Genomic DNA, 26,504 nt, shown 5'->3' with positions numbered 1-26,504 from the left:
TACCAAATAGTAATTTAAAGATATGAAAAGGAAAAGATGCTAAGCATAAGACTGATAGATGTGGTTCTGTACTGGTAGTTGCTCTACTCCATAGTGCCATCCTCAGTTCTGCATCTTGGTCACTAGAATGTCAATCTTAACTCAGCATCAAACTCTTTTTAAATATATATATATAGGTTTTTTACAGAGAGGAAGGGAGAGGGATAGAAAGCCAGAAACATCAATGAGAGAGAAAAATTGGTCACCTGCCTCCTGCACACCTCCTACTGGGAATGTGCCTGCAACCAAGGTACATGTCCTTGACCGGAATCAAACCTTGGACCTTTCAGTCCACAGGCTGACACTCTATCCACTGAGCCAAACCGGTTGTGGTAGCATAAAACTCTTAATTCTTACAAATACTGACCTTACCCCTATTCATTTTGTATAAATAAACATCAGTTAAATAAAGCTATGGAAATCACTTGTCTAAAAGTTTTACATTTATATGAAGAGTTACTGACTTCAATCAAATGATATAATTGCATGTAAATGAATTAGTAGGTATAAAGTTTGCCATTTCTTATCAACATAATAGCTATTTAAAAAAGTAATAGCAACTGTCATGCCTAACAGTGGCTAATTGCTGTGCTGGGCTCTTCAAATATAATATAATGATAATGATATTCAGTCTAAAAGAAATGAAGAGAATGTCAGGGAAGGGAGGGGTCATGATGACAAAGAATATTCTCAGTATGTAGACCATGCTTCAGTGATCATTGTCCTACCTTTCATTTGAACACCTTGGGGGCCTTAACTACTCTCCTTCTCTTATACTGAATCAGTACTGGGAACACCATTGTTAAACAATCTCATCATAAATAAAAATTATCTTAGAAAAGAAATGGGGGAAAATAGTTATAGAGATAAAGAATCATTGAACAGACTGTCAAACGATGGCAGGAAGGCAGGGAAGGTTGTGTGGGTGTGGGAGGGAGGGGGTTGTAAGAGATCAACTGAAGGACTTGTATGCATGCATTTGGACATAAACAATGGATACAAGACACTGGGTTGGGGGAGGTGGGGCAGGTGAAGGCATATGCTGGGGGATAGAGGCGGCTGTGGGGAGGTCAAGGGGGGAAACAGGAGACATAATGTACTACTATTTGCAATGCTTCAAACAATAAAAAAATTAAATTAAATTAGAAAAAAGATCATCTTACTTTCAAGGAAAAGAGCCCGGGTGAATTTAGAGCTTGCCTTTATACATGTACTAGGGGCCCAGTACATGAATTTGTGCACCTTGAAAGGACCTGTGGACTGCGAAGTGTGGTGGGCACAGTGGTGGGTCTCAGTCCATCCTCTGCATCCCCTCCCAACCCCTCCTGCTGCGGCCCACATAGTCCCCTGTCTGCCCACATCACCGTTCCCACTCCCACATGCTGACAGCACCAGCCCCATTTGCACCCACTGAAGGTGTGGAATGATTGGGGCTGGCACCAGCAGTGGATGCAAGTGGCAGCTCTGGTGCCAGCAGGGCGAGGAAGCAGGGCTGGCATCTGGGAGCAAAGAATTTTCAGTAACCACCAGAGGCTCAGCCCAATGACAGAGACTGGTGCCCTGCCTTGGACTGGCGCCCCCACTCACCTGCTCCACCATCCTGCTTCTGCTGATGCCTGCCAAGTTCCCTGTACACTCCCTGGTGGTTAGCACACGTCATAGAGACAGGTTATTCAGTTGTTTGGTTGTTCTGCTGTTCAGTCTATTTGCATATTAGGGTTTTATATATATAGATACTGTTCTTGGCCTTGCTTTGGGTGAAACCTGTCTCAGAAAGGCCCAGATACAGCTGCACTTGAACATCTGGCTGCCTTCCTAGAACCCTCTTGTGGATGTCTGCCAGGAGGACTGAAGCATATACCTTCCTGAGAATCTGAAAAATCCTCCAGCCCAGTGGTTGCCAAATAGTGGTCTAGCCTACTCATATCTACAGCTTGTCTGGTCCAGCAGTCCCAATCCAGCCAACAGCCATTCCCAACCACTTTCAGCTGAATACCTTCTGTTGTTTTGTTTTCTCCTATGAGCTTAGTCATTTATGATTCATCAGGAATATATGTTATCAGGTAAAAAAAAAAAAAAAAGAATATAAGCATGTAAGATCAATAGGAAACCACAGTTAGAATAAATGAATTTCTAAGGGACCAAACAAAATATTCAGGCATTTTGATAGTATGGATAGGAGAAGAAAAAAAAAGTTAGAAAAGTCCAGGAATCCTTTTCTGTGTCCACATCTCCCCTTTTTGAGAACAAGAAAGGAAGCAGTCTTTTGCTCCTATTAGATTCCCAACATGGGCAACAATGGAGCTCAAAAATGAGAGTATGATTCATAGTTATCACCTGAATGCTTCTATATGCCACTGCTATGCTAAGTGCTTTAAATGCATTATCTTATTTAATTCCCACAGCAACTTTGGGGGTTTTAGGAACTACCATTATCCTAAATTTTACAAATGAGAAAAGAGCAAGATTAAACAATGTGCCCAAGGTTACATAAATTGTAAGTGGCAGAGCTGAGACTCAAACCCAGGCCCGCTTGAATCCAGTGGATTTATCCCCATGCGATAATGCCTTAAAACAGCCTCTGTAAGGCTTTGGCTTACGTAGCAATCTTTGCTGCTGCTAATCAGTGAACTCCTTCAGGGAAGAATTTATTTCTCATTAATTTTTATATCCCAAAGCATGGAATAATGCCTGATACAGAACAGAAACTTAATGACTGTCAAATGAACAAAATGATGAATTAATAAATAAAGGAAGGAATGACTTCATTTTAAAAGGAGATAGAAAATTGAAGTCTTGTGTGGAAAAAAAAAAAAAAAAGCTAAGACGACGCCAAGAATACAATTTCTGTGGTTAGCTTTGTACCCCACCATTTCTATTGTAGCAACATATGAGTATTTTATGATAAGCACCATTTTGAGTATAGAATTAAATGAAATATTTTCAGAAATATGTACTTTTCAGGGATTTAAATGAATGATTGAAATTTCATATTCAGAACATGACACAACCAAACCAGCGTATAATCATATGTTTCCTATAATAAGCTACTTGAAGTGTTCTTAGGGTTACAATTTTGTAATCTAGACATGAGAGGAAGATCCCTGCTCTTGACAACATTCAACACAGGCCCTTCAGCTGCCTCTGGATAAAAGACAAACCCTCTCCTTTGCATTCCATAGATTTTCTCTCTTCCCTTATCAGTAAGCAGACAGTCCTAACCATTACCTTCACATCCTCTGCCATCTTCCTCCAGCTTCTGGCCAGCCAGACACTTGCAGTAATAACTGCCAATTGTATTGCAGCATTGGTTCTGACAGCCACCATTGTCAATGGCACATTCATTTATATCTGCAATTAAATATTTAAACAGAATTAGCCTCCTATAAATAGACACAAGAAGATTTTAGGGGCTCTCCTAAAATGTACCAGTACAGAATGATATCAAATTTGACCTCAGATGAAATGAAGTACAACTATATCTTATTCTAATGAGAGATAATGTACTCTAATTAAAGGATATAACTGACTTTGAATCCTGGCTGTACAGCTGTGGAGATTGCTTTGGTTTATTTTTAGTTAACTTTTCACTGAAGTGTGTCACATACACTGAAGAATATACAAATATTTAAACACAGTTCAAAGAGTTTTCAGATTTAGCAATACAACCACAATAAAATACAATACAACCACATAAAACCACAATAAAATACAATAAAGCCACATTATTAGAACCCAAGGAGTACCCTGACTGGCTGATGGTAACCACTATCTCGATTGTTAACCTCTTCAAGTTAGTTTTATTTTTCAATTATATATATATTATATATTACCTTAATTGGTATTTGTTTGTGTGACTTTTTCATTTGGCATTCTATTATGAGCCACACCCGTGTTGTTGCATATACTTGTAGTTTGTTCATTCTTATTCCTATACACATGGTGGGGTAAAAGTAGATCTACAGATGTATGTATGTGAAACAGAATTTATTCTTGTATTACTATTTATTAATAATTGTATTATATTCCATATGTACAAGTATAAACCTACTTTTGCCCATCCTATATTATTCAAGTCTATAAATATGCCACCATTTTAATGAATATATTTAACAAATTTACGGGAATTTGAATATTATCTCATTTTTGGTTATTATAAAAAGTATTGCTATGAACATTCTCATATATGACTTCAATAAACTCACATATGCATTTCTACAGGGTAATATCAAGGACTGAAATTGCTGGGACAAGATATGATATGCTCTACTTTATTATTTATAGATAATTAATCTTAGAAAGTGATTATTCTTTTCTTTTTATATATTTTTATTGATTTCAGAGAGGAAGGGAGAGGGAGAGATAGAAACATCAATGATGAGAGATAATCATTGATCAGCTACTTCCTGTATGCCCCCCACTGAGTATTGACACCCCCCCCCACACACACACACACAACTCTTGCATGTGCCCTTGACCAAAATCAAACTGAGACCATTCAGTCCACAGAGTGATGACACTCCATCCACTGAGTCAAACCAGCTAGGGCAGAGGTTATTCTAATTTATACAACCACCAGTGTGTATTAGAGATCAGATGCTACTCATCTTTGCCAACATTTGGGATATTCTGTTTTATATTGTTTCATTTTAATTCTTCCGAAGAGTGTATAATAGTATTATATTGTCATTTCAATTTTCATTTTCCTGATGATAAATTAGGTTAAACACATTGTCATGTTATTGGTTATTGGGATAACATCTTATTGAAGTGCTTGCTCAAATACTTTGTCCATTTGTCCAATTCTTAAAATACTGGTTCTTTAACTTAGTTCGTCAAGTAAAATGGCCCATAGAAGTGGTGGCAATGATCATCCTTGTCTTGCTTCTGAACTCAGAAGGACAGTTTTCAACATTTCATTGTAGGTATGATGTGTACCATAGGGTTGTTGTTTTTTAAAAACTAGTTTCACCAGAATAAGAAAGCTTCTTTCTACTCCAAGTTTCTTAGTATTTTATAATAAATAGTTGTAACACTTTACTTACTGATTTTTCTGAATCTATAAAAATAATTATATAGTTTTTCTTGTTAATTCTGTTAATGTGATGACTTACATTGTTTTTGTTTTTTCATCCCTGAAAAAAACCTGGTCATGACACACTATGCTTTTTATATATTCCTGGATTTTGGTAGCTAATATTTTTTAAGGATTTTTGTAACTATATTCAGAAGAGAGGTTTGTCTGAACTTTTTCTTTCTTATAATATTCATGATAATTTTTGGTTTCCAGATTATACTGTATACATAAAACAAGTGGGGAAGTTTTTGCTCCTATGTTTTCTGAAAGAATCTGTGAGTTTATTATAATTTCTTAAATGTTTGGAACAGTTCATTTGTGGTGCCATCTGGGTCTGAGATCTTGTATATGCGTGCATAGAAACTCCGTAAACAGTAGCTATTTTTGTTATTATTAGCTAACCATTAGCTACTATACTTGAGAATTCAAACCTGGTACATAGTAGATATTCAATTGCTTTCTTGTTTTGTTTGTATTGAACATAAATTCAGTTTTCATGGATGGAATTATACATTTACTAGGGGCCCAGTGCACAAACTTGTGTACCAGAGGGGTCCCTAGGCCTGGCCTGCAAGATTGGGCCAAAACTTGCTCTCCAACATCCCCCGAGGGGTCCTGGATTGCAAGAATGTGCAGGTAATGCCAAGGGACCCCACCAGTGCATGATCAGGGCTGTGGAGGGATGCGGAGGTTGACCAGCTAGGGAGGGACTGTGGGAAGACTCCAGGGCATATCAGGCCCATCTCACTCAGTCCAATCAGCCAGACCTTAACAGCAAGCTAAGCTACCAGTTGGAGCGTCTTCCCCCTGGTGGTCATTGCATGTTATAGCAAGTGGTTAATTGGTCAACTCTCTGCCCCCTGGTGATCATTTCACATCATAGTGAGTGGTTGAGCAGCCTTTGCATATCATTGGCATATTAAATTTTGATTGGTTGAACAGCTGACTAGACAACCGAACACTTAGCATATTAAGCTTTTATTATATAGAATAGAAACATATACCGCATTTCTTATTCTGTAACAGAAAATTCAGAAACAATTTTGCTTCTCATTTGATAGGACTACATTTATTCAACTGTACTGATCTGAAATTTAAAAAAAAAAATTATCTGAACAAGCCAACCAAAGAATAGACTTCATTACTAGTGCTTGTCAGTTACATATTGATACTAATACATAAAAATATATACATGTATTTCCACTACTGTTGGTTTCTACTTTTCTTATACAAGAAAGCATGGTGGATGTTTGGTGACCTGATGTACTCAATAAATAAATAAATAAATAAATACATAAAGTTCTTGTTATCCATTGAAAATCAGTGTTCATAAATATAAAATTTGAAAGTCATTGGCTTTGAAGGTAGTTCTGAAAACCAAGTCAATACTTAGGATTTTAAATTGCAGTTTTATAAGATACTGCATGATAGATGTTTCATGTGTCCAATGTCATTCAAGGTTGCAAATAAATTTGGCCTTTCAAAAGCAAGATGAATGACAAACATTCTCTGACACATAGCAAGTCTTCCAGGTTTGGTATGACACAAGTTCAATGATATCATCCAGGCTATCAATCCATCTGTAATGACAGACTGCAGTCTCTTCAAGAATTACACATGATATTTTCAAAAACAGTGTTGCATTTCTGGTTGTAGGACAAATGCAACAGAACTGCAAACACATTAAAGGCCTGTTCAATTAACTGACAAATAAGCTATAAACTTCTATCTTTAAAAAAAAAAAAGTGTGAATTTGAGCTTATAGTTGTTTGCTTTCATAAGCATGCTTCCATTCTAAAATCATGTAATACATTTAGTCTGTGTTTATACAGTTTTAGTAATAGCTTATACTGCTTTTTAAGAAGATAGCAAATGCTGAACAGAGTGACCACAATGCAGAGTAAAAATGCAAAATGAAAATTGCTTTAATTTAACATTTTTCTCTAAACCAAATGTATTTGGTCCAATTTAGCATGTATATTTTTGTTTTAAAAGGATTGGGTGTTTACTTTGTGAAAATTACCCCCAAAGTGCACACACCTTTTATGTGTTATAGTTATGTTCAAATCAATAGGCTTCATAAAGTGATGACCTAAGATTGTTATTGCAATTAGCTTTTGTAACAAATCAGTCGATTTTTCTTTAGGTACCAGGTTTAATGTAATTCTCTATAGGTTAAAGTAAGATATGGCATTAATCAACATGCCCAAAATACAACTAGAAAATGTACTTAAATGAAGTTCTGAGTCTTTATGACATCATTTTGGGATTATAGAATGATACATGAAGTATACTAACAATAGACATATTCTGAAGGATTAGATAATGCAAACAGAATAACTTCTATAGATGGTTTTAAATTCTAGAATTTTCCTTAAATGCTGTACACATGGTTTCATTCTAAGACTAGAGCAACTCTGTCTATTCCTGGTCACTAGGAAACAAACTGAGAACCTCAAAACAAAAATCTTGATTTTTATGAATTTCCTGAGATATAATACAATCAAGTTCCTACTTATACTTTTATTGGTGGTGGAGAAAAAGGAAGAAGAAATGTGGAAATGTGTTAAAATACCTACTGAAGAAAGAATCCAGTGACTTCCTTACTTACATGGCCACTGTACAAAAAGGAAGAAACAATCACAGCTATAAGGCAATGGAATATTGAGCTTCAGGCTCTGAGGATCTAGGTTTGAATCTTAGTTCCACCACTTATGTGAGATACCATGTCATTCCCTTCACATTTGCAAGCCTCTTCTAATTCATTCAAAAGAGGGTATGATGATACATGATACATGACAGAAATGTTGAGAAGTATAGCAATGATAATACCTATGAAATGCCTTGTAAATTTTGAAACCCAATTATAAATGCATTCTCAAGGACTAGATATAAATGCTTTATTTTTTTCTTTTGTATTTCCACTAAGTGACTTTTATAAAAGATTCAGCAGAAATTCATCTAACAAAGGGAATTGTGGGGGAAAGCTACATTTTGATAGGAAATACTTACATTACACAATAACTATTTTAAATAAGTGAAACCAGAGACATTGAAAAATGAGCTATTATATTATAGCACATTCTTTTAATACAGCCTATATTTCTAGAGATATATTTATTTTTAAGAATTTTTCAAAAGGGAACAAAAATATTAAAACTAAAGTTATGCTGACTTTAAGCATATGTGAGCATAAGCTCACTAAATTTGCAATAAATCATTGAAATTAAATAACAATTTAAAAATTATCTCTCTCTTGCAATTTTGTTATCTGTTAATAGGGATATTAAAAAATTATAAAGCTTCTTTTAACTAAAATTTTTAATTTAAACTAATACTTATAATACTTGTTTAAATTGAATATAATTATATAGTCAAAACTATGGTGTTTGTATTCTATGTGAACACTGGATATTCTTCCTTGTTGGGTAATTCACTTATCCTCTCTATTCTTTAGTTTAGCATCTATAAAATGAGGGTAATATCCATAGTACCTTGTCCTTCAATTTGTTGTGAAAATTAAATTATTGCATGTAAAATGAATAGAACCATTTAGTCATATAATAAGAGTGATCTATTATTTCTATTATCATTATTTCTTAAATGTTAGTTGACAGGCAGCAGAGGACATATGGCTCAGGCAGACTAGAAAGTCCTGAACAAGAAAGTGGCCCCAGCCTCATTTCATGGAATAGCCAACCGTCACCCTATCCAGCACAACAGGAGGCAGCTGCATGGAGAGCGAGACAGCAGGCTAACAATAGCAGTGGCTAACTTATAGCCCACAGCCTCAACAGCCAGCACTAATGGGTTTGAAGGACAATGAACTCTATCTAATCAGACTAGAACACTTACATCCTCCAGTCTCCTCCCCTCCTGGTCTTTGCGCATAAACTCTAACCCCAGGGACAGTAGAAACTGAGTCCTAACTGCCCCCACTCTTGTGGCTCCATCCCCTTTCCCTCTAACATACTCTCCCTCTTGGTTGCTGTATCCACCTATATCCTTGAACAACTTCAACCTTTCAACATTAGTTATAAATTAAATTGTTCTCTTTCAATTTCCCCCCTTTTGTCCAATTCATAGCAAGGTGACCGTCCAAGCACAATTTCTATAATATTGCTACGGAGTACCTACAAAAAATAGGTCTACTGTGTGATACGGTGGAAGGTTTCACGTTCCTAGAAGACACAGTCATACTGCATTATCAGCTCTTGTCCATGAAGGTATCAGGTCACAGACAAGTTTACAACATAACTAGCAAAAAACGATTTGTTCTTTTGCTCTTTATTTCCTTTGATTTGTCAATAAGACAAATTAGTCGTGATTAATAATTATAATTAGTAATTACATATTGATTTACATAATTAACATTTACATCATGTTCTTACATTCAGAGTCACATTTGAACATCACAAAGCAGGTTGGCATAGTAGACATTTTGATTAATAATGGTAGAGTTGAACTTTCTGAATTGAGGCGGACAGGGCTGAGCAAAGTCTATCTCAGAAGAGTATGAAGAAATCACAAGAGCCTTGGTAGCCTGAAGGAAAACGACAATCCCACACCTTTAATCTGGATTCTCAAATCCTCTTCTTTAATGAATTGTTACAGGACTTTTGTAGGAACACGTCAGTGCTCACAGTACTTCTTTTACACATAACATTGATATAGCCTACAACATATCAAGAATATACATTTTAAAAGCAGCTATTCATTTTTTAATGAAGTGCAGGTCCTTTCATGACCTAGGAAATGCCCTGGTTTAAGTAAGACAAGTGCTGATAATTTATCAGATGCAAATTTAACTGTTGGTCTATATCCTATATAATAAAAGCCCAGCGACCGAATGGTGGAATGACCAGAACGACCAGTCGACCAGTCACTATGACATGCCCTGACCACTCAGCTGATTGGGATGAGAGGCTCTCCCACAGTGGGAGCAGCCGCTCAGAGGGTGGGTTCATGGCCACTTGGCTGACCGGACGAGCTTTGCTACCACAGCAGGCTGATACCCACAGGCCACACACCCCACCAGTGCACAAACCCCGTGCACTGGGCCTCTGGCTTCAAAATAAGAAAACTGAGATTCTAAGAGTTTTATTTATTCATTTTTAAAATAACTTTACTGATATATTTTTGACACATAAAATTGTGCATATTTAAATCATACAACTCGATGCCATACATGTATACATTGTATAAAGATCACCACAATAAAGGTAGATATGTTATCCAGTACCTCATAGTTACCACTGTGTGTGTGTGCCTCTGTGTGTATTGAGAGATTTAATATATAAGGCACACTTACAAGTCAACCAGCAAAAACCAAAATAACAATTTAAAAATGGGCAAAGGATATAAATAGACATTTCCCATAAGAAGACACACAAATATTCATCAGCTATATGAAAAGTTGCTCAGCATCACAAATCAGATAGGAAATGCAAATCAAAACCACAATGAGATATCACTTCAAACATTTTAGAATGGCAATTATCAAAAAGACAATATAATAGGTATAAGTAAGGATGTGGAGAGAATTGAACCCTTTTAGGAGGAATGTAAATTGGTACAGTCATTAGAGAAAATAATATGAGGGTCCTAAAAAAATTAAAAGTAGAACAAACATATGATCCATAAATCCCACTTTTGGATATATTTCCAAAGGGAATTCAATCTGGATCTCAAAGACATAACTGTATTCCCACGTTCATTACAGTGTATTTACAATATGCAAAACTCAGAAGCAGCCCAAATGTTCATTCATGGACAGATGGTTTAAAAAATGTGATATATATAATATACACACTAGAATACTATTCAACCTTAAAAAGGAAGGAAATTCTGCCATTTGCAACAACATGGGTGAACATGTAGGACATTATTCTAAGTGAAATAAGCCAGACAAATACTGCATAACCTTATTTTTATGTGGAATCTTAATAAAACCCATAGAAGTAGAATGGTGTTTGGTTGCCGGAACAAAGGAGATACTGGTCAAAGAGTACAATGTTTTGATTAAGTTGAATGGATTCTGAAAATCATTTGTACAACATGGTGATGATAGCAATACCTATATTGTATAACCATTCTTTTACTTAGTAGATATTTATTGAATGCTTTTTTTTACAGTGCCCAGAGAATGCAGGGATTATACCCATTCTTTATTTTTATTTTTTTTAAAGACAAGCCCTTGTTCTCATGGTAAGTAAGCTTACTAGCCAGTGTGGGAGACACAATTCAACAAGTTGCTATAAATTAATTAAGAGCAAGATTAAAGTTCAAGTTCACTGAAATCCAAGCTTTCTGGGTTCCAACATAGTTTCAGTCTTCCACATTCAAGCTGGGAATTCAGAAGTTATTTCCTTTTAAATATTTCACTCTTTCTCCCGATCTAAATGGACAAGTCATTTTAATAGGGTTGGGAGTCATTACTCAGATGGTGCAACATATATCTACTCAATCATTGGGCAGTCAGCTTTTACAATTATGACAATGTGTATGATCCCATTAAACATTCTCTTACTCTTCCTTCATTTAATTTCCAACCACAAAAGAAACAGCACACTATGCAAAAACATTTCCTGCCCCTAAGTATATTGATTTGAAGGAGAGGAGAGATTTTTGCAACACAATCAGGTGACATGAAGGTTTTACTTAAACCCAAAGGAATGCCTACGAATCTTCTCAAGCTTTGTTTTCAGGTATAGGAGTAAGAGTGGCCCTATCACGGCCCAGCTGTGTGACTGGGTTGCTTTGTGACGAATCACTCCCGAAATCTTGTCTGGTAGCTTAAAAAACAATTAGTTTGTCATCTCACAGTTACAGAGGATCAGAAATTTGAGACAAGCTTTGCTAGGCAGGCTCCATATGTCATGCAGTTGCAATGAAATAGCATGGCTGGACTAGAAGGGCAGAAGGGGACTGGAGCTGCTGGGGGCTGGCCAGGTACACCTTTATTCCTCCCTTTCTCTCTCCCCTCTCTCTTTCTCTACTGGTAATCTGTAACCTCAAGCTTCAGGAGGTGGGCTCTCATTCCCACTTACCACGGGCTTCCTCAAAGCCTAATGTCCTCAGGCCAGTGGGACTGGCAGCTGGCCACTCAGGTTTCCAACCCAAGTAATCAATGTGTCTGTTGTAGCTTTAACCTAGCCTTGGAAGTCGCTCAGTGTTACTTCTGACACCTTCTGTTGCTTTTCATGCATGTTCCAACCCCATCCACATCCAAACAGATGAGATAGACTTCCCCTCTTAACATGGGAAGGGCAAAATTTGAGAAGAGTGTGCGGAAAGGGAGATATTGGTATGGCCTTCTTTGGAATATCAAGTCAGCCAAGTTTTCTGTGCTTCAGTTTCCTTACCTATAACGTGAGTATAATACCTGGCACTTCATAGGGTTCTTGAGGTTTAAATGACTTAAAACCATTTAAGTTCTTACAAAAGTTCTTGGCATGGAAAACATCATTCCATAAATTTTATTTTTTAATTGAACTGAAATTTTATTAATATCTTCACGTTTTAGCACAAATATCTCTTCTTTGGAGCCTTTTCTATTATTCTTACTGGTTTTTATTCTCTCTTCAGTTAGCCTGGCTTTGCAGTTGCCTCTTCTAACTCACCCTTTCAGATTTTATTGCAATTACTAGAGGCCCAATGCACGAAATTCATGCAAGGGGCTCAGTCCCTGAGGCCTCTGCCTCAGCCCCTGCTTGCCATGAAGGTCACCTCGGCCCTTGCAGCCCCAACTTCATTCAGAAGGTCGTCAGGAAGAATGTTCAGTCTAATTAGCATATTATGTTTTTATTATTATAGATATGTTCATGGGCCCAGATCCTCCATGTACTATGAACTTCTCAGGAGCAGAAGACAAAATGGTTGCTCATTAACACAAGTTTGTTTATTACAGAGTAGCTTAGTCCAACCTACAGGCACAAAAGCAGCAGTGAAAATGTAGATGAAGGAAGATGTTGTAAACAAGGTAGGAACATACTTTACCCTTCTTTCAAAGCTTGAAAGGTTATAATTGCCTTAATAAGGGGTTGCAGCATATGGTGGGATATCCAGGTGAGAAAACAGAGCCTCGAGTTGAAAACTTTGGCCTCAAATTAACTTCTAGAAAGTAGATTAAATGTGTTGTAACAGACTACCTGAAATTTGACTAGCTTTTCTACTATTGTAATTAAAATTTACAGTGTCCATAATTAAAAGCAGTTGCTGGGGGAAAAAAACTGCATTTGAGAAAAAACTTAAGCCTTGAAACTGCAAATGATATAAATCTGCAACATTCTATTCCTTTTAGAAATTAACATTAATGTCAGTCCAATGAAGCAAAAATATCTGTCCTCAGGTATCATATTGAAATCCACACTATCTTTAGAAAAAAGAATGACTGCCAGCTCCTTGTACCAACAGCAATGTACCTGTACATTCATAGGAAAATCCTACAAAATCATAAACAGGACTTTGTCTCCTGAACCAAGAAGATATCTAAATTCATAAAAGAAAATCATAGTATGTCAAAATTTCAAAAAGCCATTTGAAAATGAGACAGCCCTTGAATTTTCTCATTTTTTCCCCCCTCCAGAGCCCAGAGATGTTTAAAAATGAATTTTGCAGTTGAACTCTAGGAATGTCAGATCTCAGAAACAACAGACGAAGAAGCTCTAATTAGCTGTGAGGAACGTTGATTATAGAGCACAGATAACAATGATTACAAAAGAAAAAAAACGAGGTGATGCGTCAGTCCCACATATCGAGTGTGGTTGTGTAATTAGAGAAATTTAATCACAGCAGGCAAATGTGATGCATTTGTACTTGGACTATATTGTGGATTTGCAGGCAGAACTGTCCTCAGAAAATACAAAAGGAATAAAAGCATTCCTATTGTATATGCTTTATCTCTAAACCATTTAATTCATGAAGGTCTTTCTTTTTTGTTCTATTTCTACCCACTTTCTACATCCCAAAGATCATCCATTTCTTTTTCAGCAAAATACTCAGTACCATTACCTTATTAGAGTGATATTTTCAGGACAACCCTAGCTCAGTAGGATTAATAGAAGATACACAATATGCGCAGAAGGGAAAACAGGCCCGGTTTTATTGGAAATATTTTAAGATATGGTTCCTCATTTCCCCATTTGAGCCTTGGAAGGGAACAGAATATAACAGTTTAACCCAAGATGAAGTCATGAGAGATACTCTCAGCTTCTCTGATATCAGATAGAGCTTTGTGGGTTTATGAATAAATCCCAAAATATAAGAAGCAACTTGGTCAACTGAACTCCAAGTAGATTCTAAGAAGTCATAGGATTTATCTCGAACAAGCCTGTCTTGCAGCTTGCTGTCTTTTGATTTTATGATGAAGTGATGGATAAAGAGAAGAGGTCACCTAGGCAGTACAGAACAAAAAAAACAACAAAAAAAAGAAAGAAAAAAAAGGAAGAAAGAAAAGAAAAACCATACTCACAGAAAACGTGGCTAGCCCACATTATTCCCAGCAAGAGACTTATGCTTTGCACTGATTACTCATAAAGCCTTTTCCTCAAGCAAATCTTTCCTTTTTCTTTTTTTGCTAATGTTGTTCTATAATTAGGCATTTCTACTGGAAATAGGAACAAACATGAAAAAGCTGCTCTTGCAATACATTTGTAAAAGGTATCGGAGTTGAGTTATCATGGGCGAAGTTGAATTAAACTACATAATTTATCATTATGACAGTGTATCTGTATTTTCCCTGGTAACTCTACTTAAGTATAATAAAATAAAGAAATAGTACAAATCATTAGATTACACATAGAAACACAAACGCATACATCTTATATATTCATACTTATATCATTTCTTTAACATTTATATATAACTAGAGCCCTAGTACACAGATTAGTGCACATTAAAAGGAAATTAATTAGAAGATGGCCAATGGGTCAGGACTGGGTGAGATGGGCCAGACATGTCCTGGAACCAACCTCGCATGCTGGCCTCACCTGGGGAAGTGCTGGGGCGTCAAAGGACATCTGTAGAGTGAGCAGGGTCCCACAGGCAGGTGGGATTCCTAGGCCTGGCCTATGCGGATGGGGCTGAAACTGGCAATCCATCATCCCCCAAGGGGTCCTGGAGTTTGAGAGGGCATTCTGCAAAGTTGCTGTCCCTCTGCAGCTCCTGCATTGAGCGTCTGCCCCCTGGTGGTCAGTGTGCATCATACCTACCAGCTTATCCTTTTATATATAGATATCGGGTCTAGTAATAATTAATGTCGTTTTTAAACATTCGTTTAAAATCTTGCTTGGCGTTGACTTGTATTGACATAACCTTCAAACACGTGGTATCTACAGAACGTGTGAAGTGCAATTAACAAGTTTTGCTTGAAAAAGTTTGTGTTTGGTTTGGTTTTTGTTGCAAAACTAGGGCTAAGAAGATGGCGGATGAAGAGCATATTCGGCACTGCATGCTTTACGAGTTCCAATTAGGAAGAAAAGCAAGTGAGGCTGCAAAAAACATCTGTAGTGCTCTTGGTCAAGATGCAGTTAGTGCCAGAAAATGCCAGCGTTGGTTTGAGAAATTTCACGAGGGAAATTTTTCGTTAGATGACAAGAGTGGTCGAGGTCGTGTGTCCAATTTTGATCAAGAAGCTCTTCAAGCTCTTTTGGTGCAAAATCCTCAAATTACCCAACAAGAGCTTGCGACAACTTTAAATTGTTCACAGAAAACAATTTCCAATCAATTGCGTGCACTTGGCAAAGTCCAAAAGTTTGGAAAATGGGTTCCTCATGAGTTGACCAACAACAACCGTAATCAAAGAGTCACAATTTGCAGTTCGCTCCTCTCTCGTCAAAACCGTTTGCCGTTTTTAGAGTAAATTGTTACCGGAGATGAAAAATGGGTGCTGTATGTTAATTTGAAAAGGCGGCCTCAATGGTTGGACAAAAATGAGGCTCCGCAGCCCACGCCAAAACCTGACTTGCATGCGAAAAAAGTGATGTTGTGTGTTTGGTGGAATTTTAAAGGAATTCTTCATTATGAACTTTTACCATCTACCCAAACCATTACAAGTGCAGTGTATAGTGCCCAATTGGAAAGGTTAGCCCAAGCTTTAAGAGAAAAAGAACCCGCGCTGATTAATCGGAAAGGCGTAATTCTTCACCACGATAACGCACGACTGCATACTGCAAGAATCACTGCTGAAAAACTGTGCCAGTTGGAATGGGAAGTTCTCCCTCAACCTGCATATTCTCCTGATATTGCCCCTTCCAATTACCCTTTGTTTTGTTCTTTGCAAAACTTTCTTCTTGGAAAAAAAATTTAATAATGAAGAATGCCTCAAAAATGCATTGACTGAATTTTTTGCATCAAAATCACAAGAATTTTACAACAGAGGGATTAAAATGCTTCCTTAGCATTGGGTACAAGTAGTATAAAACAACGGCAACTATATTGTTGATTAAATTTTGTTGTATTGTTTAAATAAATTCGATTTTAAAAAGTATTAGAAAACGACATTAATTATTACTAGACCTAATAACTTTTCTAGACTCAAGCTGGATGCAATACAAATATATTCACCCATATGATAATCTTGCTTAAAATATTCAGGAATCCATCATCCTATGATTTAAACTGTAGGAAAATTTCTCTTTGATGGAGAATAAATTTTAGTGCAAACATTTTGTAAAAAATGGGGACAATACATCTACTAAAGATATCTCTATCAAAATGGATTTCCCAATTCCTTTTTGTGAGATATTCATCAAAGAAGTTAGATGTCATACTTCCTTCCCTAAACACACACATAAAATGCATCTGGGAATTCAAATGGCTATTGGGACAAGGGGATTGTCCTAATATGTGAGTGAGAAACAGCAGAGGCTGCAAATGACCTAATTACACTGAGTAAGTGGAGGCAGAGCTAAGATTCTTGACAAAAAGAAAGCAAGCTTGAGTGTCAGATCTTCTGCTATGTTAAAAAAAAAAAAGCTATACATTTCTCTATCTAAATGTTTTTATTGATTTTAGACAGAGAGGGAGAGAAAGAGAAACATCGATGTGAGAAACATTGATCTGTTGCCACCTGTTCGCACCCCCACCAGGGCCAAACCTGCACCTTGGACCTGTGTCTTGACCAGTAATTGAACCACTGACCCCCTGGTACCTGGGATGACATTCAACCAACAGCCGTACCCTGGCTGAGATGAGAAGCTATAAATTTCATATGAAACATCTGTCTTTGACCATTGGCACAATGTATGTATACCAAGCACAGCATTCTTTCAGCTGATTTGACCCTCCAGCTGCCAGTTTACAAACTCTGTGCTGTGGCTGCTGGAAGCACTATGGAGTGGAGGCTGAACCCCAGTGACAGGCTGTGGCGAGAGGATGACGGAGCTGAAACAGACATATCAGAGCCCTGCCCTCACTGGCCTCCAGGAAGACCTGCTTGGGATGTGGGGCACTTCAACCTACTGTATTTTCCAGCGTATAAGACGACCCCCTAATTTTACAGTTAAAACATAGGTTTAGGCCTATATTCGCTGTATAAGACTACCCCCCACTTCAAAGAAAAGACTTACTTTGCCGTCAAGATCTGTAGGTAATTTTTGTGTAATTTTGGTCTTTTGCCCCCGATTTTCAGTTGAGTTTTTTTTGTTTCAAAAGTCATCTTATACGCCGGAAAATATGGTAGATTAAGCCAAATCAATACCTTGAAGATCACTGGATGGCCAAACAGTAGAGAGATTGCAGTGAAAAGGGAATTATGGAGAAGGAGGCAGCCATAAAAGCTGGTGGTTATAGGAGACATTGGTCAGCTGAGGGGCCCAGAGAAAATTGGTTTACTAAAGACAATCAGATATTGAGTATTTTTTTACAGAGGGAGAAACAACCATATCCCAGGGATAGTACTAAGAACGAATATACTCTGACAATGCTCATGCCAGAGTAAAAACCTTTAAACCATCTGTGTTGGCTTCTTAAAATCAAAGGTTCCAGGATGGGCCCCAGGAATGATCTGTTGGAACCTAAAGTTTGGCGGGAAAAAATGTAACTGTTGTAGCTCATGTTTATTTTGTTTAGCTGATAAATCAACATGAGGGAAATAAGGTTTGTAATTTAAAAGTTGACATAAATTATTGTGCAGTAACATGGCAATTGAAATGTGTAGGAGTCTTCTCTAGTGTTCTGCAACTACCCACTTTACTGGTATCCCCTAAATGTTTAAATATGAGAACAAAAATTAAAATCCTCATCTTCATCTTCATGTCTTTCATCACTCTCACCTTTGGCTATAAGAATATGGCATACAGGAATGAGAAATGGCACAAAACCTTCCACGCCACCTGTTGAGCCAATTCGCTAAACGTGAAGAACATCCTAACTTGAGAGCTTGTCATGATCCAAAGTGTCACTGCCTCAACAATCAGAGAAAACTGACAAGGACTGCTTGACGGGAAGGAATGCCCCAAAGCAGGTTGAGTGTGAGGTCACCAAGAGGATGGATCAGCAGTTACTGTATTTGATTTAGAAGACAAGCTTCAGCAAAAATAGCACTGTAGCTATCTCCAAGGTGAGAGAAAATGAGACTCTATGTTTGGAAGGAAAAAAAAAATCCAGCTATTTAGAGAGTAAAGAAGTATAAGTACTTGGATTAGGAAGCAAGGTCAAGCTAATAAAAGCAGTAAGTAGAATTTGTCACTCTGCCTAAAAAATAGATTTCAAACTAAATAAAGGCTAAATTCTAGTGCTGCCTTGTAAAGCCTGAACTGTAAAGGAAGAAAGAAAAATAAGCAGATTCCCCATGGCTCTTGTCTAGCTAGCTTTCATTTTCTCCCACAGTTCCAAATAATGTGGTTTTAAAAATAAATGGTATTCAAAGCACTGTTTGCATAAGGATTCACATTTTTTTTTATCATAATCCTGGCAGGCTGGGATGATCTAGATATTCCAAAGGGGAAGTAGATGCTCATGACATTGGGTTACACACCCACGGTCACCTACCTGGGCAAGTAGAAAAGCTAAAATGAAACTCCATTGGGAGGTGTCCTTTGCAAGTATCTTCTCCTATTTAGTTGCTTGCCTTTGTGTTTTGTTAATGTTTTCTTTGGTTGTGCAGCTTTATTTTAATAAATATATTTCATTGAGTTTTTTTACAGAGAGGAAGAGAGAATGATAGTTAGAAATATCCATGAGAGAGAATCATTGATCAGGTGCCTCTTGCACAGCCCCCAATGGGGATGTGCACACAAACAAGGTACATGCCCCTGACCGGAATCAAGCCCGGGACCCTTTCCTCCACAGGCTGACGCTCTATCCACTGAGCCAAACCGGTTCCGGCTGTTGTGCAGCTTTTTATCGATAGTTGGCAGGTGGGAGGTGGTAAAGGATAAAGAGGTTCAAGCCTAAACCAGTTTGGCTCAGTGGATAGAGAGTCGACCTGCGGACTGAAAGGTCCCAGGTTCGATTCCGGTCAAGGGTATGTACCTTGGTTGCGGGCACATCCCTTGTAGGGAGTATGCAAGAGGCAACTGATCGATGTCTCTCTCTCATGGGTGTTTCTGACTCTCTATCCCTCTCTCTCTTCCTCTTTGTGAAAAATCAATAAAATATATTTTTTTAAAAAAGAATGATAGAGATTAAAAAAAAAGGGGGGTCAAATATAAGGAAATTTGACTTTGGGTTATAAACACAATACAATATACAGATGATATATTATAGAATTGCATGCTTAAAACCTATATAACTTTGTTAACCAATGTCATCCCAATAAATTTAATTTAAAATAATGCAACATCCTTAATCATCAAATGAAATCCAATAGGTCTTCAGTCACAGTATATAACACATAACACACACACACACACACACACACACACACACACACACACATTCTTTCAATGTTATCCCAACTGCTTATTATGTGATTTAGACTGTTAAACTTCAGCGGGAAGGCAGGGGAGAGTTGGGGTGTTGGTAGTAAGAGATCAACCAAAGGACTTATATGCATGCATCCTATCTAATAAAAGAGTGATATGCAGATTGACTATCACTGCAACACACAAGATGGCTGCCCCCATGTGGACACAAGATGGCCACCACAAGATGGCCTGTAGGGGAGGGCAGTTGTGAGGGTCCCAGGCCTGCAGATAAGAGCAGTTGGGAGCAAACAGGCTGGCAGGGGAGCAGTTAGGGGATAATCAGGCTGGAAGGTGGAAGCAGTTAGGTACAATCAGGAAGGGAGGCAGGTGAACAGTTGGGAGCTAGTAGTCCTGGATTATGAGAGGGATTCCAACTGCCCATTTAGACCCAATCCTGGTCAGACAACCTTTGAGGGGTCCCAGATTGGAGAAGGTGCAGGTTGGGCTGAGGGACACCTCCCATGCACGAATTTCGTGAACCGGGTCTCTAGTAAAAGAATAACCAATGGACATAGACACTAGGGGGTGAGGGCATGTACCGAGGTGGGGAGTAGGGAGGGGAAGATGAGAGGAGGTCAATGGGGAAAACAGAGACATATACTTTAAACATTAAAAAAAGATTTTTTATTGGTTTGTGTTTATTTATTTTAAAACATATATGTGTAAATATGTAATTTTAGAGAGGAATGAAGAAGGAAAAAGACATAGAAACATCAATGAGAGAGGAGAGAATCATTGATTGGCTGCCTCCTGAGCCCACAACCTCAGCATATGGCCTGACCAAGAATCCAACCATGACCTCCTGATTCATAGGTCAACACTCAACCATAGTGCCGCACCTGCCTGGACTTTTATTGGTTTTTAGAGAGAAAGGAAGGGAGAGGGAGAGAGAAACATCTATCGACTGCCTCCTGCACACTCCATACTGAGGACTGAGCCTAAAACCCATGCATGTACCTTGACAGGAATTGAACTGGCAACCTTTCAGTTCATGGACAATGTCCAACCAACTGAGCCACACCAGCCAGTGTGCTTTTCTAATATCCATCCAATCCTGTCTGAGTCCTCTGGTTGTGTTGTATTGAGTAATTGTCCCCGACTCAGTCTAAGGCACCTAATGTATCACTATTCACTGGTACTGTTGTTGAGGGCATGGCTATAATAGACAAGAAATTTGGTGTGTAGTTCATACAAAAGTATAAGGCAGAGGCAAAAATTATAGCAAAACAACAAGGAAAACAATTCTCAAAAATGAGGAAAGCCAAAACCGGTTTGGCTCAGTGGATAGAGTGTCAGCCTCTGGATTCCAGTCAAGGGCACATAACTTAGTTGTGGGCACATCACCAGTTGGGGGTGTGCAAGAGGCAGCTGATCAATGTTTCTCTCTCACCAATGTTTCTAACTCTCTATCCCTCTCTCTTCCTCTCTGTAAAACATCAATAAAATATATTTAAAAAATGAGGAAAAGAAAATGTTGTACTGCAACAGCAATAGGTCTAGAGAAAAGTTTAGGTAGAGATGAGAGTTTAAGACCAGAGCTGAAGCCTAGAGCTGAAGACCAGAAAAAAATCAAAGCTGGAATGTTCAAATTTAAAAGAAACCAGTGAATTTCAGAGAAAGGGAGAAAAATTTACATATAATAAGAATTAATTTCCATTGACTGTACTCATATATCTCTGAAGGAGCAATTTGACAAATGTGTCATTTGTTTAAACTTCAGTTATGATTTGTGATAGATACTTGTTTGTGAAATATTATATTTTCCATAGCTAGAAAAGATTGAAAAAATAACTCTCTAAACTGCTTATAAACTAATTTCTATTTTGACTTGTAAAACAGAGAATTTAAATAAGAGTAAAGGCCTGCAATAAAAGGTAAAATAGGCACTGTGCTTAATTTGTTTTCTTTAAAGACCAGACTCTCAAAAACATAATCAACTAGGATTTTTTTTTATCTTAGTTCCAAATATAAAGGATCTTTAATTAAAGGAACAAAATCTGGAATAAACAACACACACACACACACACACACACACACACACACACACCACTAGTGTAGCCAGCTAAAGACTGGAGAATAGACTTGTGTTTCTGAAGTTTGGGACGTAAGAAGTGCCTCTCACCTTTCACCTGCAGCCTCATCTCCTATATGACAGAGCTGCTATTATTCATGATCCACTGTCTGACTCCTGAATACTAAAATCCAAGTGGTTTCTGCTGGTCATTGAAAAGTTATTTGGGGGCAAGGGAGGGAGCTAGATTGAGATTATATGTACAGTTCCTTATCACAGCTGATCATCCTGTATGTCTTTGAAACTAGCGTTTAAAGCATTGACATTGCAAAGAAACTCTTGATATAAAAACTATCTACTGGTCTGTAGGCGAATTAGTTCACTTTTGTATACACACTTCAAGTATCTTTACCTTCAGTTTTCTTCCACTCCCTCTCCCCAATGTCCAACAGTTGCTCATGCTATAAATTTCCTATTTGTTGGGGAAAGCTTTGGCCATACAACTTAATTCACAAAACTATTAATGAATGTTCTATTTTCCCTTCATGCTTTTCTTTCAGTTTCTTTGTGCAACAAAGAACTGGTTCCCACCTGCTTTTAGAAAGGGAAAACAAAGGATTTCTCAGTTTACCTCTGTTATCTCCCTTGTAAAACATGTAATTTGGGAAAAGTGGACTCATTCACAAACTTTATCATCAGGAAATAGAAATATTCGCTGAATCCAAAAATATAAAATATACCTACACATTTAATAGTAAGCTCCCCAGGTTTGTATATTTCTATTTAATATACATCAAAAGCAAAAATTCAAAAAATGGATCATTTAGCTTATAAACATTGGGGGCTACTTGGTTGAGGAATTGACTCTTTAGACCCTTTATTCTCAGTAATTTTTACTCCTCCTCGAAGCCACCAATTTCCTTGATGACACACGTGCTCATTGTATGTTACTCTTTCTATTGTAGTGAACTGCTCGTGGCCTTTAAAACGTTTGAAATAACTGCGACTCATGTGACTCAGTTGGGTGTCATCCCATGCACCTAAAGGTTGCTGGTTCAATTCCCAGTCAGGACACATGCTGCCTCCTATACATGTGGCTGATTACGCAGTAGGGGGTGTGTAGGAGGGAGGAAATGAATGTTCCACTCTCACATCAATGATTTTCTCTCTCTCTCTCTATCTCTCTCTCTCTCTCTCTCTCTCTCTCTCTCTCCCTCCCTCCCTCCCTCCCTCCCTCCCTTCATCTCTCTCTAAAAACAAAAGCAAAACATAAATAATATTGCTGCTTTCTCTGGCTACTTGTTTCTTTTTTTCATTTTCTGCCTTAGCGCTCTCATTCCTTCTATCCATTACATTTCGTTATATCCTCAGAAATTTCCTCTTCAAATTCTCTTTATACTGGCAGCTGTACCCATAATTTTCTGAAAAGTAGGTTCTTAAAGGCACCAAGAGTCTCCTTACTGTGAGCCCAACAGCCTTTTCTCCCCTGTAATTTGCCTGGAGCCATACACACAAGTAAAGAAAAGGACGTTTCTGAGGTGATGGCAGGTTCTCCATACGATACAAACGCTGTCTCTTTATCTCCATCCTTTCAATTTGTCATGCCCATTTTACTCTTGGATTCCAGACTAATTGTCCTTAAAATATATTTGCATATTACCGTTCTCTTGCTTCAATACTGTCAAGAGCTCCACCTCTAATACTGCACCAGACCTACTAATCTCCTCTGCTTGCCTCACATGGCCCTCCAGCAGTTTGTGCACAGAAGTTATTTGCTGAGAACCAAATTCAAGCAAGATTGACCTGGCAGCTTTTATGCTGCAGCCATTCCCTGTAAGGGATGAGAATAGGTAGAATATAAGAAAGAAAGTAAAATTCCTTATTTGCTTTCAGTTGTAATCACATTTAATCTCAAATTTCAGGTTATAACACATTAGGCCATTAGTTCTTATAAAAGAAATAAATTGCTTGGAGGGGGAAAAAAAGATGTGATAGCAGAGGGATTCATAATCTCATACTGATGAAGTGATTTGTTATAGTTTTCCCTAATCACCTCATTTTTAGGAATGCATTGATGGCTAGGAGTGATCAAATGCAAAGCTCCAAAGCACTTATACATAAGTCTATGGTTATCACATGTAACACAGGGAAATGGTTACTGTTATGAATTCAATTTATTTGTTAATATTTCATTAGTTTCTTGTTAATACTTCTTTCTTGAAGCCTAACCCACAGAGAATTTCATTACCACTACCATTCAGGTGTCAAATCTCTTTCTAAAACAAAACAAAAGAAAATATTTCATAAAAGTGGAACTTTAGTTTTGTAGACAAAAGAAATTGGGGAGGGGGGAGATTAAATCTTCATCAGTTTAACACAAAGCAAATGCATAGGGAGATAACATTATTCACCATTCAAATTGCCTAATTAGTCTTGGGAGTTTTGTGGGGTTTTTTAATTTGTCCAAGGTAAAAAATATATATATATATCCAGTCATAATAATGCTAAATTTATAAATAGTAGAGTTAAGTAAACCCTCCATTGAAAGAAATAAATCTTTCTGTGCCGAGGAAGATCTATTAAGGTACCATCTGAACAATCTATCGATTTAAAAAATGATAAACATCAGGGAAAATATCTGTCATGTTTTATGGTGAATATATCCACCAAATGTTCAAGAGCTGTCTGATTTATTCTCAAATAACAACCTTGACTTTTTAAACATTGTTTATGATGGTCATGAGAACATTCACAGAGCTTCACTACAAGCTCTCTGCTAGTAGGTTTCCGTTTGAAAGTAAGACATTCTTAAAGCATCATTTAGTTTCACAAACAGCATATGCTCACCATGTGGCACCATTCTTGTTAACACCAAAATAGCAATTTGAGCTTAACAGCTTGGGAGCTCTGTTTATAATAAAAATAGTATGTGATATCAAGTCCTCTGAGTCTGGGATGTCAAAGGTGATCATGAACATAAATGCAAATTCTCCAAATCTACTCTGCTGGGAAAATGATTCTTGCCAAGGCCAAAGAATCCAGTAGAAATATAAATGTTTGATTTCCAGCTTCTAATAAGCCCAGGAATTGTCCTTCCAATTTCACTGCATCACCTTCATCTGATTCTAATATATATGCATGTCTAGTGAATTAGTTCCCCTTGGGGGAAAATTTTGTTGTCTCAAGAGCTTGAGGTTTTTCAATGAAGTGCCAATGATCTGGTACAAATTGTTGAAAGTTTTAAATTACACTGTTCTCTTCCTTTTATATGAACCGAACTGTTTACTTTTTGAGCACCTTCAAACCTTCTAGCATTGCAGAATAATGTTTAAAACATGGCATTATTAAGAAAGTTTAAGATTACAGCTGTAAAAACAGAACTATGTCATTATAATCAGTAAGAAAGTCCCTTGACTGGGATTTCAGAATAAAAAAGGAGCCCATGCAGAGAACTGGCAGGGTAAGAACCAAAGAGAGAAAGAAAGAGGGGAGAGGGGGAGGACCTATCAAGCAAAGAGAGGGGGTGTTTCCATTCTTGACAGCCCATTTGAAAAATTAAAAGTAGTTCAGTATTTGAATACAAGACTTCTTTTATGGGAGAAGGAGGTGTAGCTCCTTACTGCATTGGCTTGCATAATCACTTTATATATTACATCTATTAAAGCACTTATTCTTTTCTATTTTAAGTGATTATTTAGCTACCTGTTTTTCCTACAGACTGAGTTCTTCAAGTGGCAGACCCATGTTGTATGTTTCCTTACAAACTAGAACCTAATGCATTGCAGATATTCAATATTTATGGCTACATAGATAAAAGAGACTAAAATCAATATAGTTAACAACCTTTTGGGTCAGACTAAGATTCTGAGGTAGAACAGTATCTGGGGGAAAGTTATTATTCCCTATTAGCATTGTATTAATGAAAAGAAATGTCCAATAGACATTAACATGTAATGGTAAGATGACCACAAAGAATAAACAAATTATGCAACATTCATTTGGGGAAAACTCATCTCTCAGGATAGACTGTAGTCCAATAGTGTGTGTGTGTTTTTCTTTTAGGCATTGCAGGAATAAAGAAAGGAGAGAGAGAGAGAGAGAGAGAGAGAGAGAGAGAGAGAGAGAGAGAGAGAGAGAGAGAGAGAGAGAGAGAGAAGTATATTATTCATGTGATTTGATTTTGGAGAATTGTGTCCTGATAAGTGTGAATAATGTGACATTCAAAAGTCTTTCTGAAAGAGTAGTTCATAAAAATCCAAATTGGGTAAGAGAGAAGAGATTCCAAAAAAAAAGGACTTTAAGGACTGATGGACTGGAGAAAGTAGTATCCTATTTCAGCTGGGCCCCAGGCACTCCCTGCCTCTAAAGACAGGCATTTCCTGTCATGTCTTGTCAGACTGCTTAGCGCTCTTAGTAACAATAAGGAACCATCTTTTCTCTGATCAAGGCCTATAAGCAATATCTTCTT

At 37.5% G+C, this 26,504-nt stretch overlaps 1 protein-coding gene across 2 annotated transcripts in view; it reads right to left on the bottom strand.

Annotated features, from left to right (window-relative positions):
* The window catches only part of LOC118722332 (multiple epidermal growth factor-like domains protein 6), a 589,906-nt gene that overhangs the window by 221,915 nt on the left and 341,487 nt on the right, over positions 1-26,504 (bottom strand). For both annotated transcript variants that reach the window (XM_045583659.1, XM_045583660.1), the window contains one exon: positions 3,268-3,390. In XM_045583659.1, the coding sequence (XP_045439615.1) occupies positions 3,268-3,390 (123 nt within the window). The remainder of the gene's footprint in view (positions 1-3,267; positions 3,391-26,504) is intronic.

The sequence above is a fragment of the Pipistrellus kuhlii genome, unplaced genomic scaffold, assembly GCF_014108245.1.
Source record: "Pipistrellus kuhlii isolate mPipKuh1 unplaced genomic scaffold, mPipKuh1.p scaffold_m20_p_2, whole genome shotgun sequence".
Taxonomy (NCBI): Eukaryota; Metazoa; Chordata; class Mammalia; order Chiroptera; family Vespertilionidae; genus Pipistrellus; species Pipistrellus kuhlii.
Note: the sequence above shows the minus strand (reverse complement) of the source record. Positions and strands in the feature narration are given on the sequence as shown.